We start from the raw sequence: 23,555 nt of genomic DNA on the forward strand, positions 1-23,555 counted from the left end.
CTATCCCCCACTGACTCCCACTCTTTCCCAGACAGGGTGGCGCACACCTGCCAGGCCAGCTGACTGCGGTCACACTCCCGACCCCCCCCCCCCCCCCCCCCCCCCCGCCGAAGCCTTTAAAAGACAAAGCCCAAGGGGAGGTGGTCTGCATCAGAATGCTGCCACAGAAAGTCTTTGGGCTGGGAGGATGGGTCCCATCTGGGTGACTTTATGGGACCTCTGGTGTGAGCCCTCTGACGGACTCAGTCCTCCAGCGCCCGACAGCCTGGCCCTGGCAGGGAGACGGCGCCCAAGTACAAAGCCCATACAGCCCACTGCCGCCGAGGCGGGCTGACGGTTAATTCCCCAAGTTGACGGCAGACTCGGCCTCGCCTTACTCGGGGGTGGTGGGCTAGAAAGGGAGACGAGGGAGGGGAGGCTCACGAGCTCCAGAGACGCAGAAAAGGGGCGAGAAAGAACACGGGGCTCTTCTAACTTGAACCTAAAAGCAGGATTCTGACATGGGAATGTTCTCAGAAAACGCTGTTGCGAGTGTTGTGTCAGGGGGTGGGGGGATGGGCAGAGGGGAGGGTCCACCCCCTGCTTTCTAGACAATGAGCCCATACGTGGTAAAGGGACTGGAGGCAGACAGGTGTCACTCGTATCTTGGTTAAAACGTGAGGTCGTTAAGAACAACCGGGGGCCACGGCGTGCGGGAGGGACGCGGGCACACGCCGAGCTCCAAGTGCCCAGGCTCCACAACTCCACTGGGTTTGCCAGCCACTGTGCCAGTTGCTATAGGAAGGTTAAGAGTCAGATGCTGACCCTCTACGACGCAGGCTGCTGTGAAATGAAACGGCCTATTACCATCCATAAGCAAAACACAAAAGCGTAACAAAAATAGACATTTATTAACAAGTTATAGAATCCCAAATCCTCCCTTTGAAACAATTTAAAAAAAAAAAATTACAGGCTTTCTTCCCAAGACAGAGATCAAATCACTTTTGTACTATAAGGATTTAGCATAATACCCTTTTATTTACTAAAATAATTAACACTCAAGAAGTTGTACACATCTGTGTTAGACTTCACCAGAAAGAAAAGCTGAAGCACCTCTCCTCATGCTCCTTTATCTGACGCCTTCTATTCTTGGACCCTTTAGCTTTAATATCCACAAATCCCTTCAGTGCTCAGAAGTGTTACCTCAACTTGAGGTATTTTCTTTGAAGAGCACTGAAGCCAAGAGGAAGGGTCCTCCCCGTGTGAACACTGAATGGGCCTGTGGGCCAGAAGCACCCAGGCCTGCTTCGGCTTTGACCGCTTTGTGCGCGCAGTCCCCGGAGCTTATCATTCATCGTTGAGTTAAACAAAGCCAACTTCGCCTGTCAGGAAACGGAGTTAACGTTGACGGAACTTGTCATTATACGTGTTTTCCACGGAAACCCTCGACTCAACTAACCTTCTAGAACCTGGTGCCAGAAGGCGCCGGAGGGCAGGGCGTCAAGCGTTGGGGACCAAGGCGGCGATGTCCTTGCAGAGCATGACGACAGCCTCCTCATCACCCTTTGGCGCATCCTCTGTGGCGTCACGGATCATCTGGATGTGGGTTAGGAGGGTGTCTGGCCGCTGAGCCCCCAGCCAGACGTCCTTAATGTACAGAGATACCAGGAACGCTGCGGTGGCTGAGGAAGAGGGCAACAAGGCCATCAGGACACAAAGGTACTCCGCTGGAAAACAAGTCACCCCACCCACACGCCTGGGGACATGGGAGCTTTGCTCGGTACCCAAGTAAACGGTGCCACATGCCTCTGGCAACAGGAGGTGAGCAGGTGTTCAAAACAAATTAATTTTGCTTAAATTTGGGGTTAATCTTTTTTCTTTTAAAAAAATTTATCTTTCTATTTGATCAATGTGTGTGGAATGGAAAAAAAAGTTACTACAAGCCAAGTTTCTTCTTGGTCCTGACCACCCGTGCTGAGAACCAGAACCGTGGTTTGAGAAGAGGTTCCAAGGATCCCTTCACACCATTTCATCAATAGCATGGGCCAGAGGACAGGGTTTCCCAGGCACAGACTCAACTCCCTGACGGCATCCAGATGAGAAAAGAGGTCACTCTCAGGGTGAGTTCACCTGCCTCGGCTGTTGGCCCATCTCTCTTTCCTGGTCCCCTTACATCCCTCCGTGAAAGGAACAACCCTCTCAGATGGAGGAGGCCACGTGCACATGGTCAGCCTCCCTCTGTTCTCCTTAGCCTTTTAAGCCTTTGCTGCTGGTTCATTCATTCATTCCTGCACTTAATCCCTCACTAAGCACCTGCTAAATGCCAAGCACATAAACTGTGTGTGTATTTTCGTGCTTGTGCACATATATGCAAATCCACACACACACACACACACACACACACACACACACACACACACGCATCCATCTGCACTGCTGTGAAGCGTAATCCTCACTTGGGTAATGGCTGAAATGTAGCAAAGCCGCTGCTATGCAGCGGTTCTGAGGGGCGCTCGCTTCTCCACTGCAAACACAATCGTCACTGGCGCTTGACCAGAGAGCAGAGGCTTCCTCCCTGCCCGCTCACGGCCCCATGGCAAACTGGGTTTGGTTGGGCCCCATCCATACTTCATCAAGGGTCCCCGACAGGCTCTAAGGACCGGGAGTTGCTCCGGACCCCGCACCCGTTGGTGCATTCCTCCAGCCTCTGACGAGCGAACCAGCCTCACCTCGGGTGGCTTCGTCCTTCTCCTTCAGAGACGAGAGGCAGAGGGTCTCGACCGCCGGGCGGAAGGCGCTCCCCGCCGGGCCCTGGGCCGCCAGCTGCAGCATGACCGTGTTGAAGAGGCAGGCCACGCTCTGCGCGGGGCCCGCCAGCTGCTCGGCGCTGCAGGACTGGCTATACAGCCTGAAGATGCTACTCCTCACAGCACGGTCCCCGAGAAGCTCTGCCACGACCACCGGCTGTGGCAAGATGTGGCTCTTCAGCCAGCCAAGGAGTCCCAAAGCCTCTGCCCTGCCGGGCGGGCGCTCGGCCACCGACCGCAGCACCCAGCCGACCGCCAGGGAGGCGGCGGCGCACGCGAGGCCCGGGGCCTCGCTCTCAGGGGCAGCCCCGCCCACGGGGCCCCGAGCGCAGTCAGGGCCGGGGAACGCGGGCCCCCAGTGGGTCAGTATGGACCTCAGGAGGCCCTTGCACGTCTCCAAGGCGGACGCCTGCGGCTCAGGGTCGGCCGTCTCCTCCGCCTCCCCAGGCCTCCTCTTTCGGCCCCGCGGGCCTTTAGCTCGGGCTGGCACGGCGGTCTTGTTCTTATCCTTGCACATTTCTGTTGCACACGGAGAGGAAGGCAGTGAGACCGACGCCCCCGTCCCCACGCAGCTCCAGGTGGCGGGCGGGTGCCGCAAGGGGGGCCTACAGGCCCCGAGGGCTCGGCCCCAACAGGACACGTTCCTACGCCTGGAGCGCGGCGAGTGCTCCACGTGGGCCTGTGACGGTCCCCGCTGCCGTCACGATGAACCCGCTTCATCCTCACCACCGCCCCTCCCCCTCATGGCGAGCACCGGCCGTGGCAGAGCCAGAGCTCAAAGCCAGGTCTCCCCAGCAACCTCTGCAGGGCTACGAGGACGGGTGTGCCCTGTTCCTAAGCCCCGACAGCTTCGGAAATGCTGCTCAGAGAGGCAAACCGCTGGGTGCTGTGTGGGGAGCTGGGCACAGTCTGGGGAACGCCAGACAGTCGGGTCCCGACACTCACTCAGCAGCTCCTTGACTTGGTATTGCTCAATGGCTGCTCTCAGGTCGTCCTGGAGCTTGGCATCTCTCTCGATGAGGCTCCACTTGTGCAGGAGGACGAGGACATCCTTGGTGGACAGCACTGTCTCATTCACTGTGAAGCGGTTCATGTCCTTGAAGGCCTGCACGACGGTGGCCCGGTACCTCAGCACGGACTCGAGCGCCCCGAAGAAGCCGGTCAGCTGGGCGGGGGCCAAGGTCGGCCTGTCGGGAGCCAACGTCGCAGACTGAGCCCAAGCTGCCTCCTCGTCCCATAGCCCAGGACGGGGGTGGCTGGGCAACGCCCAGAGGGTCAAATGGCCCACCCACCGCCGGAGTGTGCCTTTACAACAGACAGGGAGCATGGAACCAGCACAACGAACAAGAGAGAGGAGAGCAAGCCACGTCAGGGGAGGCACAGTGGAGACTGGAGTCCGACCTCCATGCTGGAGGAACAGAAATCTCTGGGAAACCATGGCTGACCAGGGAGAGTGAGGTGGAGAGAGTGTGAGCGTCTGGGCACCAGCCACCTGACACAACACTGTGGGACAGTGGGCTCCCTGTGCCTCACGGCCTCTCAGACTCAGCCCCATCCGTGGTCCAACCCGACGATGGGCACCGGTAAGAAATACGTTCTGAACCCCAGGGAATTTAAAATACGGTAGCACCTGCTCCACACGATTTTAGAATTATTTCAAATTGCCATCAGTTCTCAAAAACCAACCTGTCTTTCAACGACCCTGAAATAAGAAACAGGTCTGTCGGCACTGACTTAACAACTTAATTCAAAACAACCTAAGACCAAATGTCCTGTCCTCTATCAAGAAAGTTTTCACTCTGAGATTATAATCCATTTGTGATCAATCTTCTGGTTCCAATTAGCACACCTCTGTTCCTAAGTCAGAACTCTGAGGGCACAGACTCTATTTTCTCTAAGACGGTGGGATCTGAGGAGAGTGTAGCTGAGGAAATCAGGAGGATTCTTCTAAGAGGTCATATGAAAATACTGAAATTTTCAAGAAGATTCTGGGATAAGTGAATCTGTGCAGGCTAACGAAGGCAGAAGCAAGTCTGGGAACATGCTTTCTTAAGGTGATGGAAAATATGTTCTTTCTACAAAATACATGAGTGCTTGAATCAAAATATCAAGGGAGTTGTTTGTCTGCTAAAAGCCATCTGGTATGACAGGTTTTAGGTGTTTAGAGTGTTAAGTTCTCGGCGTCTTGAAAGGAGCCTCATAAAGTTGAAGTAGAAAAGCAGAAACAGCTAAGAGGTTTCCTGACGTCACCCACAACTGACAGCAGCCGTGTGGCTCAGCCCTGTGAAGCTGTGACCAAGGGGACCGCTGAGCGGTGATGTCCACAGGTGACACGGTCACGCCTGGCGGGCAGGGGCTTACCTCAGGTGCTTTGTGAGCACAATGAGAACATACAGGAACTCATTGACCAGGTGCAGGGCGAGCAGCTTCGGGGGCTCCTGGGACCCTGGCTTGCGAGGAGGCGGGCCCTCAGACTCTACTCCCTTGTCCCCCAGGTTGGTCACCCACAGTGTGTGCAGCAAGGAGATTATGTTGGACAGGAGCCGGGTCTCCAGAAACCTGAAACCAAATACGGAACGCTCACTGCCACGTCCTCTCCTCTCAGCGACCTCGGCTGGAGCAGGGGTGGGGGGCACCTTGGGACACACTTATGCCCACAGTGGCAGCGCCTGGTGGTGGGTGGCAGGCTATCCCTTCTCGCAGTGATTCCTTCTGCTCACCCCCACCGCAGCCCCCAAAGTCACAGCATCCACATGAAAACGGGGAGCCTGCCCTCCAAATGCTGCAACCCAGGGTGGGGCCCCGATTCTCCTTCCTAGTGGGCGACCGCTAGACGGGATGGACTGTTCGACACATTTCCAGTCACCACTAAAGCCAGCAGTAAACTCCACGGTCTCCACCCCACCCTCTCCCCACTCCGCTCACACATGAGGCGCTTACTTGCTCTCAAGGATGTGTAAAACCCACGTTAAAAGGCTATAGTCCCGTAGGATCTCGTAGGCAGACTGGGCATCCCGGGCAGCGTTCTGTAGAATTTCCAGAATCCAAATCTGAAAACCCAAAATGAAGAGTTATTTCTCAGTAGGGAAACCGAACTTACTCGGTGAAAGGAACAACTTAAACAGCGTAACGGTATGTCGTATCCATTTCCGGGCGCTGGCCGCACAAGACGCTGGCTCTGCCGCATAAGAGTGGTGGCCGTGGCCGGCCAGAGGACACAGACATCCACAGCAAGTGCCAGGCACTGGGGCTGACCGCCCCTGCTAACCCATCGTAAGGAACCAACCCACAGGCACAAAGACACGGCTCGGAAAGCACATGGCCCAGTGTGAGCCTGGCAGGGGATGTGGACCCATTTCTAGCCCAGACAGCTGGCGGCCCATTTTGTCCCTTCAGTTTTAGCATCTGGAAGGGAGGACATAAGAATGCGGCCGCCCCTGGAGCTGTGAAGTGGGTATCTTCTCATTCTCCCTCGTCAGGAGAAATAACTATCATACCCAGACTCCAGTTTCTTCCAGCATGTTTCTTGCTTCTGACTTGCTCCTATTTATACAGGTTTTATATCCGGTCAGACACAAAAGCTGACGGGGCTGGAAGTTAATCCAGATACTGAAAACTCTACCTACTTACTCCTTCCAGCCACCCAGGGCATTGAGGGGACGGACACACACACACATACACACACAAGCTCTCGGTTGAAGGGATTCCCTCCCTGGTTGCAAGACTGTCGGCTTCAACTCCCGACTCTTGTTTCCTAGCTGGGTTTCGAGAACCTACAGCTTCTGTGCGTTTAGTGAAATACTGGTGGCTCAAGAAGGTCTCCGCAAAAGCACGTCAGTCATTTATGGGGGTAATTTGTTGCTGGGCTTCGTAGCCAGCTCCAAAGGTTCATGATCACTGTTTTGGCTCTGCCCTCTGCACAGACCTCACCACTAGGTGAGGGCACGGGAGAGGAGCCACAAGGAACAGCATTTCAACAGGAAACGGCAGCAGCGAGTGCCAGCCTTTCCCCTCGTGGGAAGTCAGCTTAATGTCACATGAGTGGGTTGGTCACATCCAGGCTGGGATTAGAATTCACACGGGTCTGACTTCCAAATAAAAGCGTGAGCAAAAGCACGGACCTTTCATTCTCAAATAGACCGCGGTGCCCGCCTACCTGTGCCTCGTCGTCACACAGGGGGCTGCTGAAGAAGGCCAGGATGATGTGGAAGACCCCTCGCCGGGCGTAGAGCTCGTAGCAATGTTTGTCCCGCATCCCCTGCCGCAGGATCCCGAACACCCATTCCTGTTCCGTCTTTTGCTGTGACCCAGGAGAAACGGGAAACTACTGTTACGCAAGTGAAAGACGGCTCTTCCGACCCCACTATTTTCAAGTGGTGGCAACGGAAGCAGCCACAGCAGCAAACAGTCTGTCTACTTCTGATTATGTGATCAGAATCCCTCAACACCCGATTCGGTTCCTTCAGATCAGAAGGAAAGGAGCGTGTCAAGTTCACACACTGCACTGGGTCCAGTCGAGCAGGTGTCCTACAAAAGCACATTTAATGCTTAACCCGGCCAAGAAAATACGAGAACGCCACACGGCTTAGGCCTCAGAAGTTTTTTAAGGTGTGAGAAGCCACCTAAAACTTAACGCGTGGAGTGAAAAGCATTTCCACGAGCACGACCACGTGATCTTCCTGCTCCAACACAGCTCGCGCAGCCATGCCACCAACCGTGCCGAGCAAGGCAAGGAAGGACAGCAGTGGCTGCAAGTCCAAAAGAGGAGTCTTCTGGGGGCCCCCGGGGGACTTGAGAAGCATTACCTCAAAGTCTGAGCTGAAGAAGAACTGGTAGAAGCCTGGCACCTTGTTCATATTCAAGTACTCGTGTGACAGCAGGAACTTGCTGATCTTCAGGTACATGTGTTCCTCTGAGGACAAAGGCAGACAGTGGCTTCCAGCAGGCACCAGCGGGACCCTCGTGCTCTGCTAGAGTTGGGGAACGGGATCTGGGGGGGCAGACGTCAATCCCTTCCCCCCGGGGAGCTTTTGCATCCTTATCCAGGTTAGCAGCTCTCGAGAATCAGGCTGTAATAAGGCACCTTAGTTCTGTGCTGCGTGCAGACTTTTGCTCACGGTTCCGAGACCGCGAGCTGCCCCTCCCCAGCCAGCGGCCCACTGCGCAAGCTCCAACCAGCTGGTCCGCACAGTGGAACCTGGTTACACAGATGGCTGACACCCAGCCCCGTCGGCCTCCAACTGAAGGTCACTGTCACAGCACAGGAGGCTCAGACACCCCCGGGGCACTTGGCTCTGGAACGCAACGAGGCCGATGGGGACAGATGCTTCCTCCCCCTCGATCGCCACCTCCAACCTGTCCAGACGCCTGGGTCCTCGGAGCCACCCCGTGCCCACTGCTGCTTATGCCCCTGACCCTGACATGAGGTCTGAGAGGGTGCACTGGACAGAAGGCCAAGACCAACCACCATGGCCTCTGCTAAGATATTTTCTCGGAACAGTCTTTTTCTTTAGAGTCTACAAATGACCAATTACTTGCTTTCCTCCAGTAATTTCTAAGGAGAAGAAAAAATATGCAGGAGTAAACGAACACTAGATCTGAATTCTAACAGCTGAATTGACTACAGATGAATTGTGGGGCCTCGGACAAGCTATGTAACCATGGGGGCTTCAGGCGGGGGGCTGCTTCCCCATTTGAATACGACCGTGCCACTGGATGACCCAGACACGTCCCTTCTCACACGTGTGATGGACCACGCCTGCGGGACTGACGCCGACAAGTGGACGTGCTCAGTCTCGACATTTCAACCTCACCCCAACCTAGTCCTACCAGCAGTACCTGGTTTCAAAATCTGCAGGGCTGCTTTGGCAATGAAGAGAGTCAAGGTAAAGGTGAGTCTCATGTTCTGAGTTCGGATCCCATTCCGGACTACATCCAACAGGTAAAGTAGCTTAAAACCAGGAAAGAAGAAAGGGGAAAAAAAAAGAATTTTCAGAACAGCTGTGATCAGCCTCGACTCGTGCAGCTTAAACCACAGCTTTGCCGGGTGGCCTGCTCCTCACATCCCAGGATGCACATAAAGGCAACGTCCCTGCTCACTGCCATCTTAAGAGTGCTTCTGCTGTCTCTTGAGGAGCCAGGCAGGTGCACACGGGCGGAGAACCCTGGCTTCACACCCCAACAACCCAGTCTGTTCCTGTTCCCCGCTACCTTGGGGCACACGCTTTTGAGCCTCAGTGCGTCCTGGGTAACAGCTGCCTCAGCCACAGCCCAGGCCAAAGAAACCAAACTGCTCTGCCCACCTCCGCACAAGAAGACTGTTGAAAGGGGAGAGCTTTCTCAATCTCCCCGGAGTTGAGAACCAGAGGCAGCCCCCAGCATCATCACTCCCTGAAGGGGAACGGACCTCGGTTCCTTATCAGACAACACGCTTCTGTGTTACACAGAAGGCCTTCTACCGGATGCGGCGGAGAACCGGCTCCCTGAAGCGCACTCACCTGGGGCTGCTCTCGGAACCGTGCCCCCTCCAGCTGCGAGTAGTAGGCCGCCAGGACGTAGTAGGCCGCAGCTCGCATCTGAGGGTCATAGCTGCTGAGAGCCGCGACGGTTAGGCCCAGAGAATTGGAGTCCAAAAATTTTCGACAATCTACCACAAATTCTATGGGAAATAAAACAGAGTATTAAATACACACACACACACACACACACACACACACACACACGATCACAATGCTTGTGCAACACGGACAATTAAATTTCCTTTTGTGTTCTGCCATCATCAGCAACAAGTGCTGGCTAGATACAAGAAATCCAGGTCTCTCCAGCCCCCCTTAGCTTCTGCTGAAGTTGGACAAAAGCCGGTCTTCCCTTCTATGACAAGAAGCTATATTTTCAACTTCTAAAATGCTTATAAATCCCAATCAGGACTATTTCATTACTTCTCACAACATTCAACGAGCCAGAGAAGAACGGAGGTGCCATTCAGACCCGAGACATGAGATCCGAGCATGCTGGTGACCTGGGGGACACGATTGTGGGGCCAGCAGAGAAAACCAGCTCCCCGTTTCCACCTTGTTCAGTCTGCAGCATCTGAGTTCCTAGCTCCAAAGACCGCTAAGGAAAATACCAAAGGCAGGGAAGCTGGGAAATTCAGCCAGTGCAAACCAGTCTAACCCGGCCCAACAATTCTATGAAGGATTAACTTATATGGATTCTGCAACCCTATCCTTCCTTTAAGCAAACCACGAAAATCTCATAGAAGAGAGGCTCACCACACTGAGCAAAAGTTAGAGTCTAAAGAGTTTGCTAGCTGATATCCATCTGTTAGATGTGAGGCCTTGTAAAAACCCATAATCAGGTCAGGAAATGTGACCAAGCGGGAAGGTCAGATATACAAGGGGACCCCAAGGACCACAACTCAAAGGGCTTGGTTACCAATAACAAAATTCAGGACGCTTTAAACCCTCTTTAACAAAGACCCAGGCCCTTTTACAACATAAATACTGTCATAAGTTAGAAGATAAAACCTGTGAAGAAAAACCATTGGACAGAGATGGGTCACCGTGTTTAAAAATGATGACGCAGGGTTTGGTCATGATCATCACCCATGCAGATGTTCTTTAGGCTGAGGCACCGGTGACGCAGTTAAATGAGGCACTAAATACAAACCAAGTGAAAAGAATACCCAGAAACCAAGTGAAATGTGCAATCTTGGAACATACTGTCTATTGATAAAAGACACACCACTAATGATGTTTTTAAAAAGCCAAGCTTTTTTTTTTTCTTCTTTTCCCGAAGTGAGACTTTTAAAAGGGTAATTTTGGCAATTTAAAAACGTTAAGCATGAACAGTAAGAGAAAAACTACCAATCAGCTACTCCTCTGTACTGTAATCCAAACAGCTACACGCATGGGCACGCGATGGTCCCCCAGTGAGTGGCTGCCCAAAGGTGCTGAATTCACTTTAAAACATCAAGTGTCCTTGTCCCTCAGAAGTAGCACAGCTCCTTGTAACTTCCACCAGCACTGCCCCCCACCCCCACTGCCGCCCCGCGAAGGGCAACCAATGGCTGCGTGGATGCTTCCACACAGCCCCCTTCCTCTTTCTCAATGTTTACGCCGCCTCAAGGGAGAACCAGGATTTCCACTTCCAGCCGAAAGTGGCAGAAACCGGATTCCCCTGTCCACCTGAAGCAACTAAAAAACCAGACTGAACAAATAAAACAAGGATTTTCAAGACACTGGACGTGAGGCGATAAAGGAGAGCAATCTCCAAGAGTGAAAATGAACAGGATGAACCTTCCGAGAGTCCCAGCTCGCAGCCTGGAGGCTTCTAGGCTGAGACTGGAGAGCTCGGAGTTGTGCGAGATGGAGCAGGGGGCCTGGGAGGCCAAGGTGGCCAGATGTCACAAGGGAGAGTCCCAGAGAAGACAGTTCCACGGAGAGAGCACCAGGCTCTTTGGCCGAGTGCCCCGCCCTGGCAAGAGTGTACGAGGAAGCTACCGAGGCTGAGGACCAAAGACAACCCCGGGCTCACACCTGCCTGGACATGGGTCCTGTCCCACCAGCCAGGGCGAAACCCGCACATTCACCGGGAGAGGGCACACTGCTTAGCAGGGTGTTTCTTCAGTGGTGAGGTGAAGTCTGTCTGTCCTGGACTAAAATGCTGCTTTGGTCCTACCTAACAGAGATTCAAAGCAAGGCTGGAAGGATCAAATCATGTCTAAGCAGCTCAAATGTATCCTAGAACAAAGCTCAAGAACATTCACAGGAATACAAACATATCCAGCAGCAGGGCGCCTGAGTGGCTCAGTTGGTTAAGCATCTGATTCTTGATTTCAGCTCGGGTCAAGATCTCAGTTTATGAGTTTGAGCCCCGCTTGGAATTCCTCTTTCCTTCTCTCTCTCTCTGTGCCTCCCCAGCTTCCGTGCATGTGTGTGTGCGTATTCTCAAAATAAATCAATAAACTTAAAAAAATAAAAAATATCCAGCACCAAATAAGGTAAAATTCATAGTGTCTGCTTTACACTAAAAAATTATCAGACATTCAAACAAGAAGGAATATAGCCCATTAGAAAAATCCACCATTTGAAGATGACTCAGATAGGACAAAGGTAACAGAACTAGAATTCTAGTGTAACTAATATCACTATATTCTACGTGTACAAGGAGCTGAAGACAATACTGAAAATGTTAACTAGACACATGGAAGCTATAAAAACCCAAAACAAGGTTCCAAAGATGAAAATTAAAATGTCAGAGATGAAAAATGCACTGAAGGAGATTATTAACAGATTAGACATTACAGAAAAAGAGATTAATGAACTCTAAGACAGCAACAGAAATGATCCAAATTGAAACACACAGAGAAAAAAAATTTTAAACCAGGAACAGAACATCAGTGAGCTGTGGGATCATTTTCAAGTGGGCTAATATATGTGTAGTTGAAGTCCTGAAAAGTTTGAAGAAACAATGGCCAAAGTTTTTCCAAATTTGACAAGAACTATAAACCTACAGAGCCAAGCTCACTGAATACCCCAACTACAAGAAACATAAAGAAAGTCACACGAAAGCACATAATTAAACTGCTTGAAACCAATAATATGAAAATCTTCAAAGCAGTCACACAACATATACAGAAACAAAAGTAGGAACGACAGCTGGTTGCTTGTTAGAAACAATGCAATCCAAAAATCGGGTGGCATCATCTTTCAAGTTCGGTAAGAAAAAGAACCTGTCAGTCTAGAATTTTATACCCCATGAAAACCTTTTAAAAGTTAAGGTTTTTTTCCTATGAAAAACCTGAAAGAACTGATTAGCAGACATGAATGACCAGAATTCTTTTTTGAGAGAGAGAGAGAGACAGACAGACTGCACGATCGGGGCAGGAGAGACAGAATCTTAAACAGGTCCCATGCTCATTGTAGAGAGAGCCCGATTCCACAATGCTGGGATCATGACCTAAGCCGAAAATCAAAGAGTCAGACACTCAACTGACTGAGTCATCCAGGTGCCCCTCTTTTTTATTAATTTTATTTACTGTGTGAGAGAGAGAAAGAGTACAAGCAGGGGAAGGGCAGAAAGAGAGGGAGAGAGAATCCCAAGTGGGCTTTGTGCTATCAGGGATTTAATTTCACAAACCATGAGATCATGACTTGAGCCGAGATTAAGAGTCAGACACCCAATTGACTGAGTCACCCAGGCACCCCTGAACTACAAGAGCTCTTTTTTTTTTTTTAATTTTTTGTGAGGGGGGAGGGGCAGAAAGAGAGGGAGACACAAAATCTGAAGCAGTCTCCAGTATCAACACAGAGCCCAATGTGAGGCCTGAATTTACAGACTGCGAGATCATGACCTGAGCTGAAGTTGGATGCTTAACTGACTGAGCCACCCAGGCGCCCCTGAAACTACAAGAACTCTTAAAGGAAGTACTTCAGGCAGAAGCAAGGAGATAGGAATCTGAGTCTACACAAAGGAATGAAGAGAACCAGAAATGGCAACTGTAAAATGGTAAATATAAGACATTTAAATCTCTTTAAAAGGTAACCAACGATCTGAAGCAAAAACAACAACATATTGTGGGTGTCACAGCACACAGGAGTAAAATGTATGGTAAGAACAGCACGGAAAACCAGGAGGGGCAGGGATGGATTAATAACTGTTGTACGGTGCTTCTACTATCCACAGAGTGGTATATAATCCCACTTGAAAGTGAACTGCAATAAACTGAAGGGGAGTACTACACATCCTAAAGTAACACACACACACACACACACACACACACACACACGCACTGTAGCTAAAAGCCAACAAAGAAAACAACACAGAATCGGACCAATAATCACACTAAATGTAAAGGGTGTACACATTCCAACTAAAAGGCAGAGATGGTCAGACTGGATTTCAAAAAGGAAGAGCCCAAATCCATGTGTCAACAGGAAACCACTTTTAATACCAACATGCAGATTACAAGTAAAAGGATGAAAAAAGAATAATGGGAAGCCTCTTGGGCTCCAAGAGTGTACAGACTAAATTTTATCATTTCTAACAAGTGACTAGTTTTGATGAGGAGGGAAAACTCAAAAAGCTTTAAAAAAAAACATCCAACTGTGGGATAGCATACTGTTTTGGGAAAGACGAGATGTGTTAAGATACAGCTACACACCTCCATAACCAACACATGTAAATGGAATATATTTGAGACCGAGAACAGTCTAAACATTTAATATCACGCTCACTAAAAACAGCTAGTACTCAGCTGGCTAGGGTATTTTTAGTAATCAGCGACATTCTCTAAGACAAATGGACTTTCCACGTGTCCATGAGGAAAAGTCAATTTCACGTCTGCCGTCATCTGCTGTTTCAAGAAGTCCTGGCTTTGTAACATTTAAGGAAAAGAGCTGCCGTGGGGGTGCAGAAAGTATAATAGGCTATTAAAAAAACGGTTATAAACACCACTCTCTGTTTCAGGGCCCTGCAAACAGCAATTTGGCCTTGCGAAAACAGATCTTCAGATGCTACCTGAAGATTAAAGATTCAACCAGGCTCAACCAGCATGGTTCTCAAGGATTAAAATAAAAAGCAGCCCCTCTTTTGTGGGCTTCAGTGGCGGTATTATGGAGCTGCCAGGCTCCTCCTGACGCCTCCTTCTACACCACTTCCCTCCGGGGTGGCCTGGCAGGTGAGAGAGGAGTCCACGGGGCCTGTGTCCCCATGGTCTGGTGACGAGGCTCAGAGATCTGCACACCGGCCTCCCTGTTTGGCGGCACACGTGATTTAGGAGCTGAAGATCTCAGCCCAGTTCTGTCGAGGACAAGAATTCGCTGTGGAAAAAGCATCTGTCACTGTCATTGCTAACAGCCCTGGCTGACCCTGTTTCTCAGCCAAGGACTCAAAGCAGGGAAGCAGTAAGGTTAAGAAAACAGGTTCCCCTTTACAGCAAAAGGCTGAACAGGAGAAGTGAGACTGTAGTTTCTCTGAAGTCTGGCAGTCACGCTTAAAAACTAATCACATGCCCAATTTAGGATCGCAAGACGTTAGCAACACTTGGACCCAGGTGTCACTGCAGGAAGTAACAACATTTTGTTGAGAGCTTTCTGTGCTACACACGGTATGAAGGACTCACGAGCATAATGTGGGGTAAATGGAGTTGAGACAAGAGAACACATAATGCATAAAGTTCAAATACAGGGCCCTGGCTCCTGTTGAGGAGGAAGGGATACTGACTAGGGAGAGCTGCCCACTATGTTCTGCTCCTTGATCCAGCTGGTGATTTCACCAAAACTCCCACCACACACATAGGATTTGTGGTCATTTCTCTACATCACACTTCAATTAAAGTTCATTTAAAACATTCTTTGTGATGGGGCACCTGGGTGGCTCAGTCGGCTAAGCGTCCGACTTTGGCTCAGGTCAAGATCTCACAGTTTGTGGGTTCGAGCCCCACGTCGGGCTCTGTGCTGACAGCTCCGAGCCTGGAGCCTGCCTCGGATTCTGTGTCTCCCCCCTCTGTCTCTCTCCACCCCTCCCCTGTTCGCGTGCTCTCTCTCTCAGATATAAATAAACATTAAAAAAAAAGTTAAAAAACAAAACAAAACATTCTTCATGCTTGCTTCACCAGAGCAAAAGCAAAGAGAAAAACACGTGTTAAAAAGAATATGAAAAAGAGATTCATGATTTAATTCAACAACAATAAACCTAGCCTACATTGGCCATATGCTGTTCATAGATTTCTGTTCTGTTCAACTCACCATTTTACTGCTAGAAATTTCCCTACAAACTGGTATGCTTCCTTTTATTGGACGACAAAATTTATTTAAAACATTACGTTTCTACTTTTTGTTCTGGACGAGTATTCCTAAGTAAAATTTAATGACCTAATTTTTGTCTATTTGTTTCTTTTAATATTTTCATTACTTTCATATCTCTATCCACCTCTATACTTTTCAAAATTTTCTGCTTTACTATGAATGACTTTAGTGTAACTGGTATTTTAAGCTACCACAAATCCTTTTTAGGGCAGGCATGTTTTGCAAATCTTCCTACCTGTATCATGCCAATAGAACCTAAAATAGGCTGTGTTTGGACATTTCCCTAACTTAAAAGCCCACTTCCTAATTAGCTCTCTTCACAAAAGGCCTCCCAGACACTGTCCTCCCGACCCAAAAAGGGCAATCTTCAAGATTCCGAGAAAAACACTGTGTCCTATTTTTAGTACTTTTCTATTAGTGTCGTCCAAGCCTCTGCCTTCTGTCTCTTAAAAGCTCTATTAAGAGACCGAGCAACCGACTAAATGATTTGTTGTAATCCACTCAAGTTACCTCATATTTGCAGACTGTGGAAAATCTATTTTCACATTTGATGAGAAACAGACCTCACCAGTGCTGCCAGGGCAGGGGTGGGGGTAGGAGAGCTTCCGGGCCGCACGCTGGTCCATGTGCCTAGGTTAATCTGCTGCGAAGTCACCCGGACGGTTAAGATACCCGCTTGCCATTACGGCGATCTGCGGCGGGCCTGAAATGCCTGGCTCTCCAGCAGATGAAATCTAGCTCAGCCACAGAACACCACGCCTCCGGAGGCCAGGGCACTACAGCAACCCCAGGGGCCACCAGTGGGAAAGCCCTGAGGAGACCCAGCCCTGTCATCCTGTTGTTAGGAAAGGCAGCACCAATCTGTTCACGCTGGAGCATAAAAAGACACCTTTAAATCTTTTTTTTTTTTTTAATGTTTATTTTTTGAGAGAGAAAGAGAGAAAAACAGAGCGCAGACAGGGGAGGGGCAGAGACAGGAAGACACAGAATCCGAAGCAGGCTCCAGCCTCTGAGCTGTCGGCACAGAGCCTGACACGGGGCTCAAACCCACGAACTGGGAGATCGCGACCTGAGCCGAAGTCACTTAACCAACTGAGCCACCCAGGCGCCCCATAAAAAGGCAACTTCAAGCTGAAAAACGAACAGAACGGCACGAATAAGGACACATGGTCTCCTAGGAGTGTACCTAAATCCACGTGGATGTTAAGTTCAGCAGGAAGGAGCCTGGGGTCCCTGCCGGCATCACGCCGGCCACAGCAAAGAGCAGAGACATGGACCACGCGCCTCTACCCACACACCACGCCTGTCCCTGGGCGGCCCTCTGCGCAGGCCCGGCTAGAGTCATGACAGGTCTCAAAGAAGCAAGCTGGGCCCAGGAACGCATGCGAGGAACAGGTAACGTGTCCCCGCTAGAAGGAAACAATGGTGAGAGGTCGGGGGGGAAGGAGAGTTTCACCGCACACCCTTTGGTACCACCTGACTTTTGAACTGTGACTATGACATCTAATGGTAAAAATTACTTAAATTAGATGTATAATTCTGGGACGATGGAGTTGACGATATTTTCTCTACTTTTACTAGTAAGTACAACTCAAATATGCTGGACAGGTGTTAAGACGACTCTAAAAGGTGGAAAGGAAGCTGACCGGCTGGGGGACCTCAGGTGAGTTCCCTGTGCTTTCTTTCTGCTTCTGGTGTCCCAGACTTCGAGCTGAAGAAGGCAGCAACTCCGAAAATCAACAGGCACAGACAATACCTGAACAAAAGCCTACTCTTTCTAGTCTCTAGACAAAAGACTAGAAAAGAAGCAGCCTAGCCAGACAGAAAACTCAGGTAATAACTGCTCCGCTTCAGCCAAACACCTCACAGAAAGCCGCGGGGCTGGCTCCCACCCGCGCCAGTGAAGGCAAGTGCGGAGCCCGGCCTTCAGCCTCCCAGGCTGTGACACAGAGCCCCAAGTCCCCTGCCGGATTGGCGTCTGTCGGAGGAGGCCTAGATGGAAGTAGGGGGAGGGAGGCAGTAACCAGAGGCCCCTCCTGCCCCCCACTGGGCATCAGAGGCTAGTCAGGGGGAGGCCCAGTGAAGAGCAGTCATGGGCCACTCTAGCCTCTCCAGCCAGGAATACCAATACAAGTGTGATCCATAAATAGGAAAACCGCTAAATTGACTTGGCCAGAACAAAAAACTTTGGCTCTGTCAAAGACTTTGTGAAGAGGATGAAAAGGTAAGCTACGGATTGGGAGAAAATATTTGTAAACCGCATATGCAACGGAGAATGAGTATCTAGAATATATAAAGAACCCTCAAAAGTCAACAGTAAAAAAAAAAAAAAAAAATCCTATTAGAAAACGGGCAAAAGAGGGGCACCTGCGTGACTCAGTCAGTTAAGCGTCTGATTTTGGCTCAGGTCATGATCTCACGGTCCATGAGTTCGAGCCCCGCATCGGGCTCTGGGCTGACGGCTCAGAGCCTGGAGCCTGCTTTGGATTCTGTGTCTCCCTCTCTCTCTGCCCCTCCTCTGCTCATGCTCTGTCTCTCTCTCTGTCTCAAAAATAAATAAAAACATTAAAAAAAAATTTTTTTTTTAAAAAAGAAAATGAGCAAAAGACATGACCTGACATTTCAACAAAGAGGACGTACAGATGGCAAATGAACCACAAGACGCTGGACATCATCAGCCACTAGGAAAATGCACATTAAAACCACAATGGGATATGACATGCTTGTCGCTGACAAAATGTCCCAAACCAACAGAGCCGCCTGACCTGGGAATCAGACCCGTCCGCCCTAGTGGGTACGTGTGCGTATGTCTGCGTTCTGCCTCCTCCCTCCCGTTCACTCACGAAGACTCCCACCCTCAGGCTACTAGACACAAAATACAATTTCAAAAATATACTTAACCCAAGAAAAAGCCAACCTCGGCAGGCTCTCACTCATTCTCAAGGATAAAATCTGGTGGTACTGGATCACTACCTAGTGAGAATTCAGAAAAGCCTCTTGCTACAGAGTTAGAAAAAGATCAAGCGTGAAGGGACGCTCCCAAATTTTAAAATTATAATTTTTTTCTTTCAAATCACTATATTCAAAACATTCACTGTTACTTTCCTGAAAAGGTGAGAAGGCAGATGAGGATCCTCCTGGGATTAATTACAATCCTCAATTATCACGGTGGGGACTACCATGAGAGACCCGCTCCTCCGGGGGCACCTGGGTGGCTCAGTAGATTGAGTGTCCGACTTCAGCTCAGGCCATGATCTCACAATTTGTGAGTTCCAGCCCTGCATCGGGCTCTGTGCTGATGGCTCAGAGCCTGGAGCCTGCTTCGGATTCTGTGTCTCCCGCTCTCTCTGCCCCTCCCCTGCTCATGCTCGCTCACTCTCTCGCTCTCAAAAATAAACATTAAAAAAATTTTTTGTTTAGAAAAGAAGCCCGCTCCTCCGGCCGCGCACCAGAGAAGGCTGCAGTTACCTGGCCTGGTCAATTCACTGAAGAGATGTAGGAGAAAGCAGGGGTCATAAAGGCCATCTAGATCCACTGTGCTCCTGTCTTTGAAGATCAGTTCCTGTCCATCCTGAAATAGCGCGAAACAAAAAAATGTGTGGTTTGGCCTCTTAAACGTAATAACATGTGAATGCTCACCCACTGTATCTAGAGTTCCAATTATTGTGAATATTTAAAAGCATAAAATAAAATGGCTCCGTAAAAAAACTGCTTCTGCATGAAACGGATATCGTTGGCTCTGCTTCGAGTTAGCCTTTCTTACGGGGGAAGTTACAAATGAAATTTGCACAGCCAGCGCTCATAACTGTCGAAGCTGAGTGACGGGCCAATGGGGGTCCTGTCTTGGTAGCTTTGCATACAGTTGGGATTTTACTTAACTTGATGTTAACAAACCCTAAGAGAAACAGCGCTGGCATGTCACAGGATGTACAGTGTGCCAAAGTAGAGGGTGCAAACAGAACCCGCAAAGGAGCAAGCACAACGGCACCCATAGCTGCCGGAGCGTTCCCCAACAGCTCTGCCCTGGGCCCCCCCCCCCCCTGCACCTCAGGGGGCAGCAGCCTCCGGTTCTGGGGGAAGTGGAGGATGGTCTTCATCATCCGGTCCCGATCCAGCAGGCGGAGGATGTCCCCGACGCTCGGCTGCTGCCACAGCGACTTGCCCAGACTCCGGCACGTCTTGTGATGCTCCACAGCCACTGGGCCCCACAGCAGCACTCTGGAGCGGCACAAGGGAGAGCACACTGGTCACAGGGCCCCACGGGAGCAGAATCGATGCTGATGACAATGACCGTCATGGGTAGGTTGGTCGAGCAGCCAGCACACTCCAGGCATTGTCCGGAGCATGTATCATTTCATTTCCATCATGACACAGGGGGAAGAGGGGTGGTGGAGATGCCAGCAATGAAGAGGGTGTGTGTGTGGGGGGGGGGGAATGACACCTGTATGGAGCTTATGATGTGCCACTTACTCTAAACCCCCCACACCCATTAATTCGCTTATCTGTGTAACAACCCCATAAGGTAGGTACTGTTGCTACTCCCATTTTGCAAACGGGGGAAGAGACACCAAGAGGGTTAAGAAAGTTGCTCAGCTAGTCAATTGCCCAGCGGGTTAGTGGCATAGCTGGAAGGCAAAACTGGGGGGGGGGGGGTCTGGCTCGAGTCCATCCTGGGTCACAGCAGCAGAATCCTGGCTGCCTGATGACGCTTTACCGATTCAAACCCTCTCCTGTTCACAGGTGGCCACGAGTAGAGCAGGTCTGCACGAACAGCCTTCTGGCCGTCCCTGCCTCGAGTCTTTTATATAAACACCTCGACCTTTTATGACACCAACACCCATTACAGCTGCCCCCAAGAAACCACCTCGCCTTCCTCCTCCCTCCCTCCCCACTACCTCCTCCCCACCTCCCCACTGCTAGAGGATGCTCCCTGAAAGCCCAGCTCAGAGGAGGGCCATGTCTCTGTCCCAAAATGTCTATCAGCTATCTCATTGCCTGGATGGAAATGATATTATTTCAGTCTGATATTTAAAACCCTTACCAACCAGCCTGCCTAGCTTTCCCACCACCTTGTCCCTACACATATCCCGTGATGCACAGAAGCTGACCTCCTCACCGTGCCCAGAAATGTATGACTTTCCCGACTCACAGCCACTGAGACACTGTTCCCTCCACATAGTGTCCCCAGGCTCCGCCACCAACTTCAGCTCCATCAAATCCCTCCAATGCCAACCCTGTCACGAAGCATTCCCTGGTTCCCCTAGGGAGAGGGTGCCCTCACGTGCCATAACCGCCAGCCTTCACCACCAAAGGCCAATCAAAAGGAGTTACACTTACAACAATCTGACCCCCTCAACAGACAGCAAGACTGTGACTTATTCCTCTAGGTATTCTCAACAGCGCTGACCCAGCACCCAGCCCCGGCAAGGGCTCAATGAACCTATCTTTGAATTCTCGATACACGCTCATTTCTGTGCAGATCAACGACAGTCATTCAAGTTAAAAAATAAATAGTCTGGGGCACCTGGGTGACTTGGTTGGTTGAGTTTATTTTGGCTCAGGACTCGTTCTCATGGTCCCTCGTGAGTTTGAGCCCCAAGTCGGGCTCTGCAGTGACAGCGTGGAGCCTGCTTGGGATTCTCTCTCTCCCTCTGCCTCTCCCCTGTTCATGCTCTTTCTCTCTCTCTCAAAATATAAACAAACATTTAACACATAAATAAATACCCTTCTTTGCGAGGCTGTTCCCTGGTGAGTAAACAGGCAAGCAGCTAACAGACTGGATACGCACGTCGAACGGGCACCATTTACTGGCATGAGATCCGTCCGCTGAACATCCGCAGGGCTCCTATGTGGCTCCCTAGCTCGGGCCTGCTCCTCCAGGGATGGATGTGACATTCACGTTGGCTCTGAGGAGACTCTTCTGTCACTTCGCCGCACAGAGTCGTGTGAGCACCACCTCCCCTCTCCTGGGCTGAGAGCCGGCTGCTCCCATAACCAGCTCTGACCCGCCCTCCTTGGGCAGCCCATTCACCTTCCTCCACTCTCGCAGACAGGAGGTGTTCTGAGGCCCAAGTGAGACTAAAACGGCTCTTTCTTCCCTTTGCTCTCCTCTCCCTTACGTACACGAGGACCATTTATTTATTCCAGAAAGGGTACAGATGACGCGGCACCAATTCCAAAGCAGTAGGTGAGGCCAGTTCATTAGGGGAAGGAAAAGAATGTTTATTCGTGACCTGGGCATTCTTAAGAGATAGAAACATTTTTTTTTTTTGTTTTTGTTTTTCCTCCTGTGGGGGTTGGGTGGCTTCTCAGCTAATACTGCTTTTATCTTTAAATCACAAAGGGGGGGGGCAACGGGGGAGGGCACCTGGGTGGCTCAATCAGTTGAGTCTAACTTTGGCTCAGGTCATGATCTTGAGGTTCATGGGTTCGAGCCCTGTGTCAGGCTTTGTGCTGACAGCTCAGAGCGTGGAGGCTGCTTCGGATTTTGTGTCTCCCCCTCTCTCTGCCCCTCCCCTGCTCGCCCTCTATCTCCCTCTGTCTTTCAAAAGAGAATAAAAATATATATATATATATATATATAAAGTATGCCATGGAATACTTTAAAAAAAAGTACTCCACCATGAAAATTATCTTTTTCTCCCCTCCGCAGAGTTCCTCCCGAAGTATTTATCTTGGCCCAGTTCACTCACTTCCTGCCTTAACACACCAGGCTCTTCTTCATGTACGTACTGGGCAGATGTTAGGGAGCGGGCCCTAAATGGTAAGGAGAAAAGACTATGCGAGGGCAGCACAGAGAAGCTAAGATGCTTTCCATGAGCAGCTCATTGGACAAAAGTCCCCTGTTAACCTTGACCCTGGGGGGGGGGGGCATGGCCCTCAGGGGAAGGCATCAATCTTGGCCCCTCAGGCCAAAGCTGTGCTGCCCAAGGACGCAGCCCCTGGGGACTCGGGAGGGACAGACAGAGAGGCAGACACAGAATGAGACAAACACACAGGGACAGAGACAAGTCCAGAGACAGACCAGCACCCGTGTGCGAGAGACACAGGGAGAGTGGATTAACATCCAGTCAGCCCCTCACTCCTCTCCCCAGCAGCACCTTGTCAAAGTCACTCCCATCTGAAGTAAAGCGTGAGAAAAATCAGCCAAACTAGACACTCCAGCTCGAAGTGAGTTTGGGGGCAGGTCTGTGACAGTCAGGAGGGTGACCCCGCCAATGCAGCCCTGCCAACAGGCGAACCTTGGAGCATGAGGCCGAGTTTTCATGAGAACCAGAGTGTGTTAGGGGAGCCCCACCCATCCCACCCTTCCCCCGAGAATCAAAAACGTATGAGGGGTGCCTGGGTGGCTCAGTCGGATGAGCATCCAACTTCAGCTTAGGTCATGAGCTCACGGTTCATGGGTTCGAGCCCCACGTCGGGCTCTGTGCTGACAGCTCAGAGCCTGGAGCCTGCTTCGGATTCCGTGTCCCCCTCTCTCTCCGCCCCACCCCTGCTTGTGCTGGGTCTCTCTCTGTCTTTCAAAAAATATGAATAAACATAAAAAAAAAAAATTAAAAAAAAAAACAAAACACATGAGAGAAGATCCGGGGAGCCTGCTGTGCACAACGAGCCCCAGTTTTGGGGTGGCCCCTTCAAAGCCTGCTGCTCACACCCCCAGGCCCAATGCTCACCTGAAGTTCACAAGGCTGAGGTCGTTCTGTTCATACGCCCAGAGGAGAAGCAGAATCTTCTGGTCTAGAAGTCAAATCAAAGTCCATTTAGAAAACTGAAACCCTCACATGCTCCTTCCACTTTAGAACACCGCCTGGTCCCCACGCACTCCCTGCTCATATGGCCTGGTGCCCTTATTCTCCCTGGTTATACCACCTGTCCTGTCCCCTCACACTCCCTGGTCACATGGCCTGGTCCCCACACACTCTGGTCACACCACCTGGTCCCCTCTCACTCCCTGGTCATT

At 50.7% G+C, this 23,555-nt stretch overlaps 1 protein-coding gene across 3 annotated transcripts in view; it reads right to left on the reverse strand.

Annotated features, from left to right (window-relative positions):
• Positions 1-871: 871 nt before the first annotated feature.
• URB1 (URB1 ribosome biogenesis homolog) overlaps positions 872-23,555 on the reverse strand; it is a 73,961-nt gene continuing 51,277 nt past the window's right edge. For 2 of the 3 annotated variants that reach the window (XM_030328986.1, XM_030328989.1), the window contains 12 exons: positions 23,269-23,332; positions 19,642-19,813; positions 19,064-19,166; positions 9,284-9,444; positions 8,625-8,736; positions 7,592-7,698; positions 6,943-7,086; positions 5,727-5,836; positions 5,148-5,345; positions 3,732-3,973; positions 2,709-3,305; positions 872-1,661 (listed from right to left, as the gene is read on the reverse strand). In XM_030328986.1, the coding sequence (XP_030184846.1) occupies positions 1,480-1,661; positions 2,709-3,305; positions 3,732-3,973; positions 5,148-5,345; positions 5,727-5,836; positions 6,943-7,086; positions 7,592-7,698; positions 8,625-8,736; positions 9,284-9,444; positions 19,064-19,166; positions 19,642-19,813; positions 23,269-23,332 (2,192 nt within the window). In that variant the 3' untranslated portion in view covers positions 872-1,479. The remainder of the gene's footprint in view (positions 1,662-2,708; positions 3,306-3,731; positions 3,974-5,147; positions 5,346-5,726; positions 5,837-6,942; positions 7,087-7,591; positions 7,699-8,624; positions 8,737-9,283; positions 9,445-19,063; positions 19,167-19,641; positions 19,814-23,268; positions 23,333-23,555) is intronic. The other variant, XM_030328987.1, reaches the window with a different exon arrangement.

This window comes from Lynx canadensis, chromosome C2, assembly GCF_007474595.2.
Source record: "Lynx canadensis isolate LIC74 chromosome C2, mLynCan4.pri.v2, whole genome shotgun sequence".
In the NCBI taxonomy this organism is placed as follows: Eukaryota; Metazoa; Chordata; class Mammalia; order Carnivora; family Felidae; genus Lynx; species Lynx canadensis.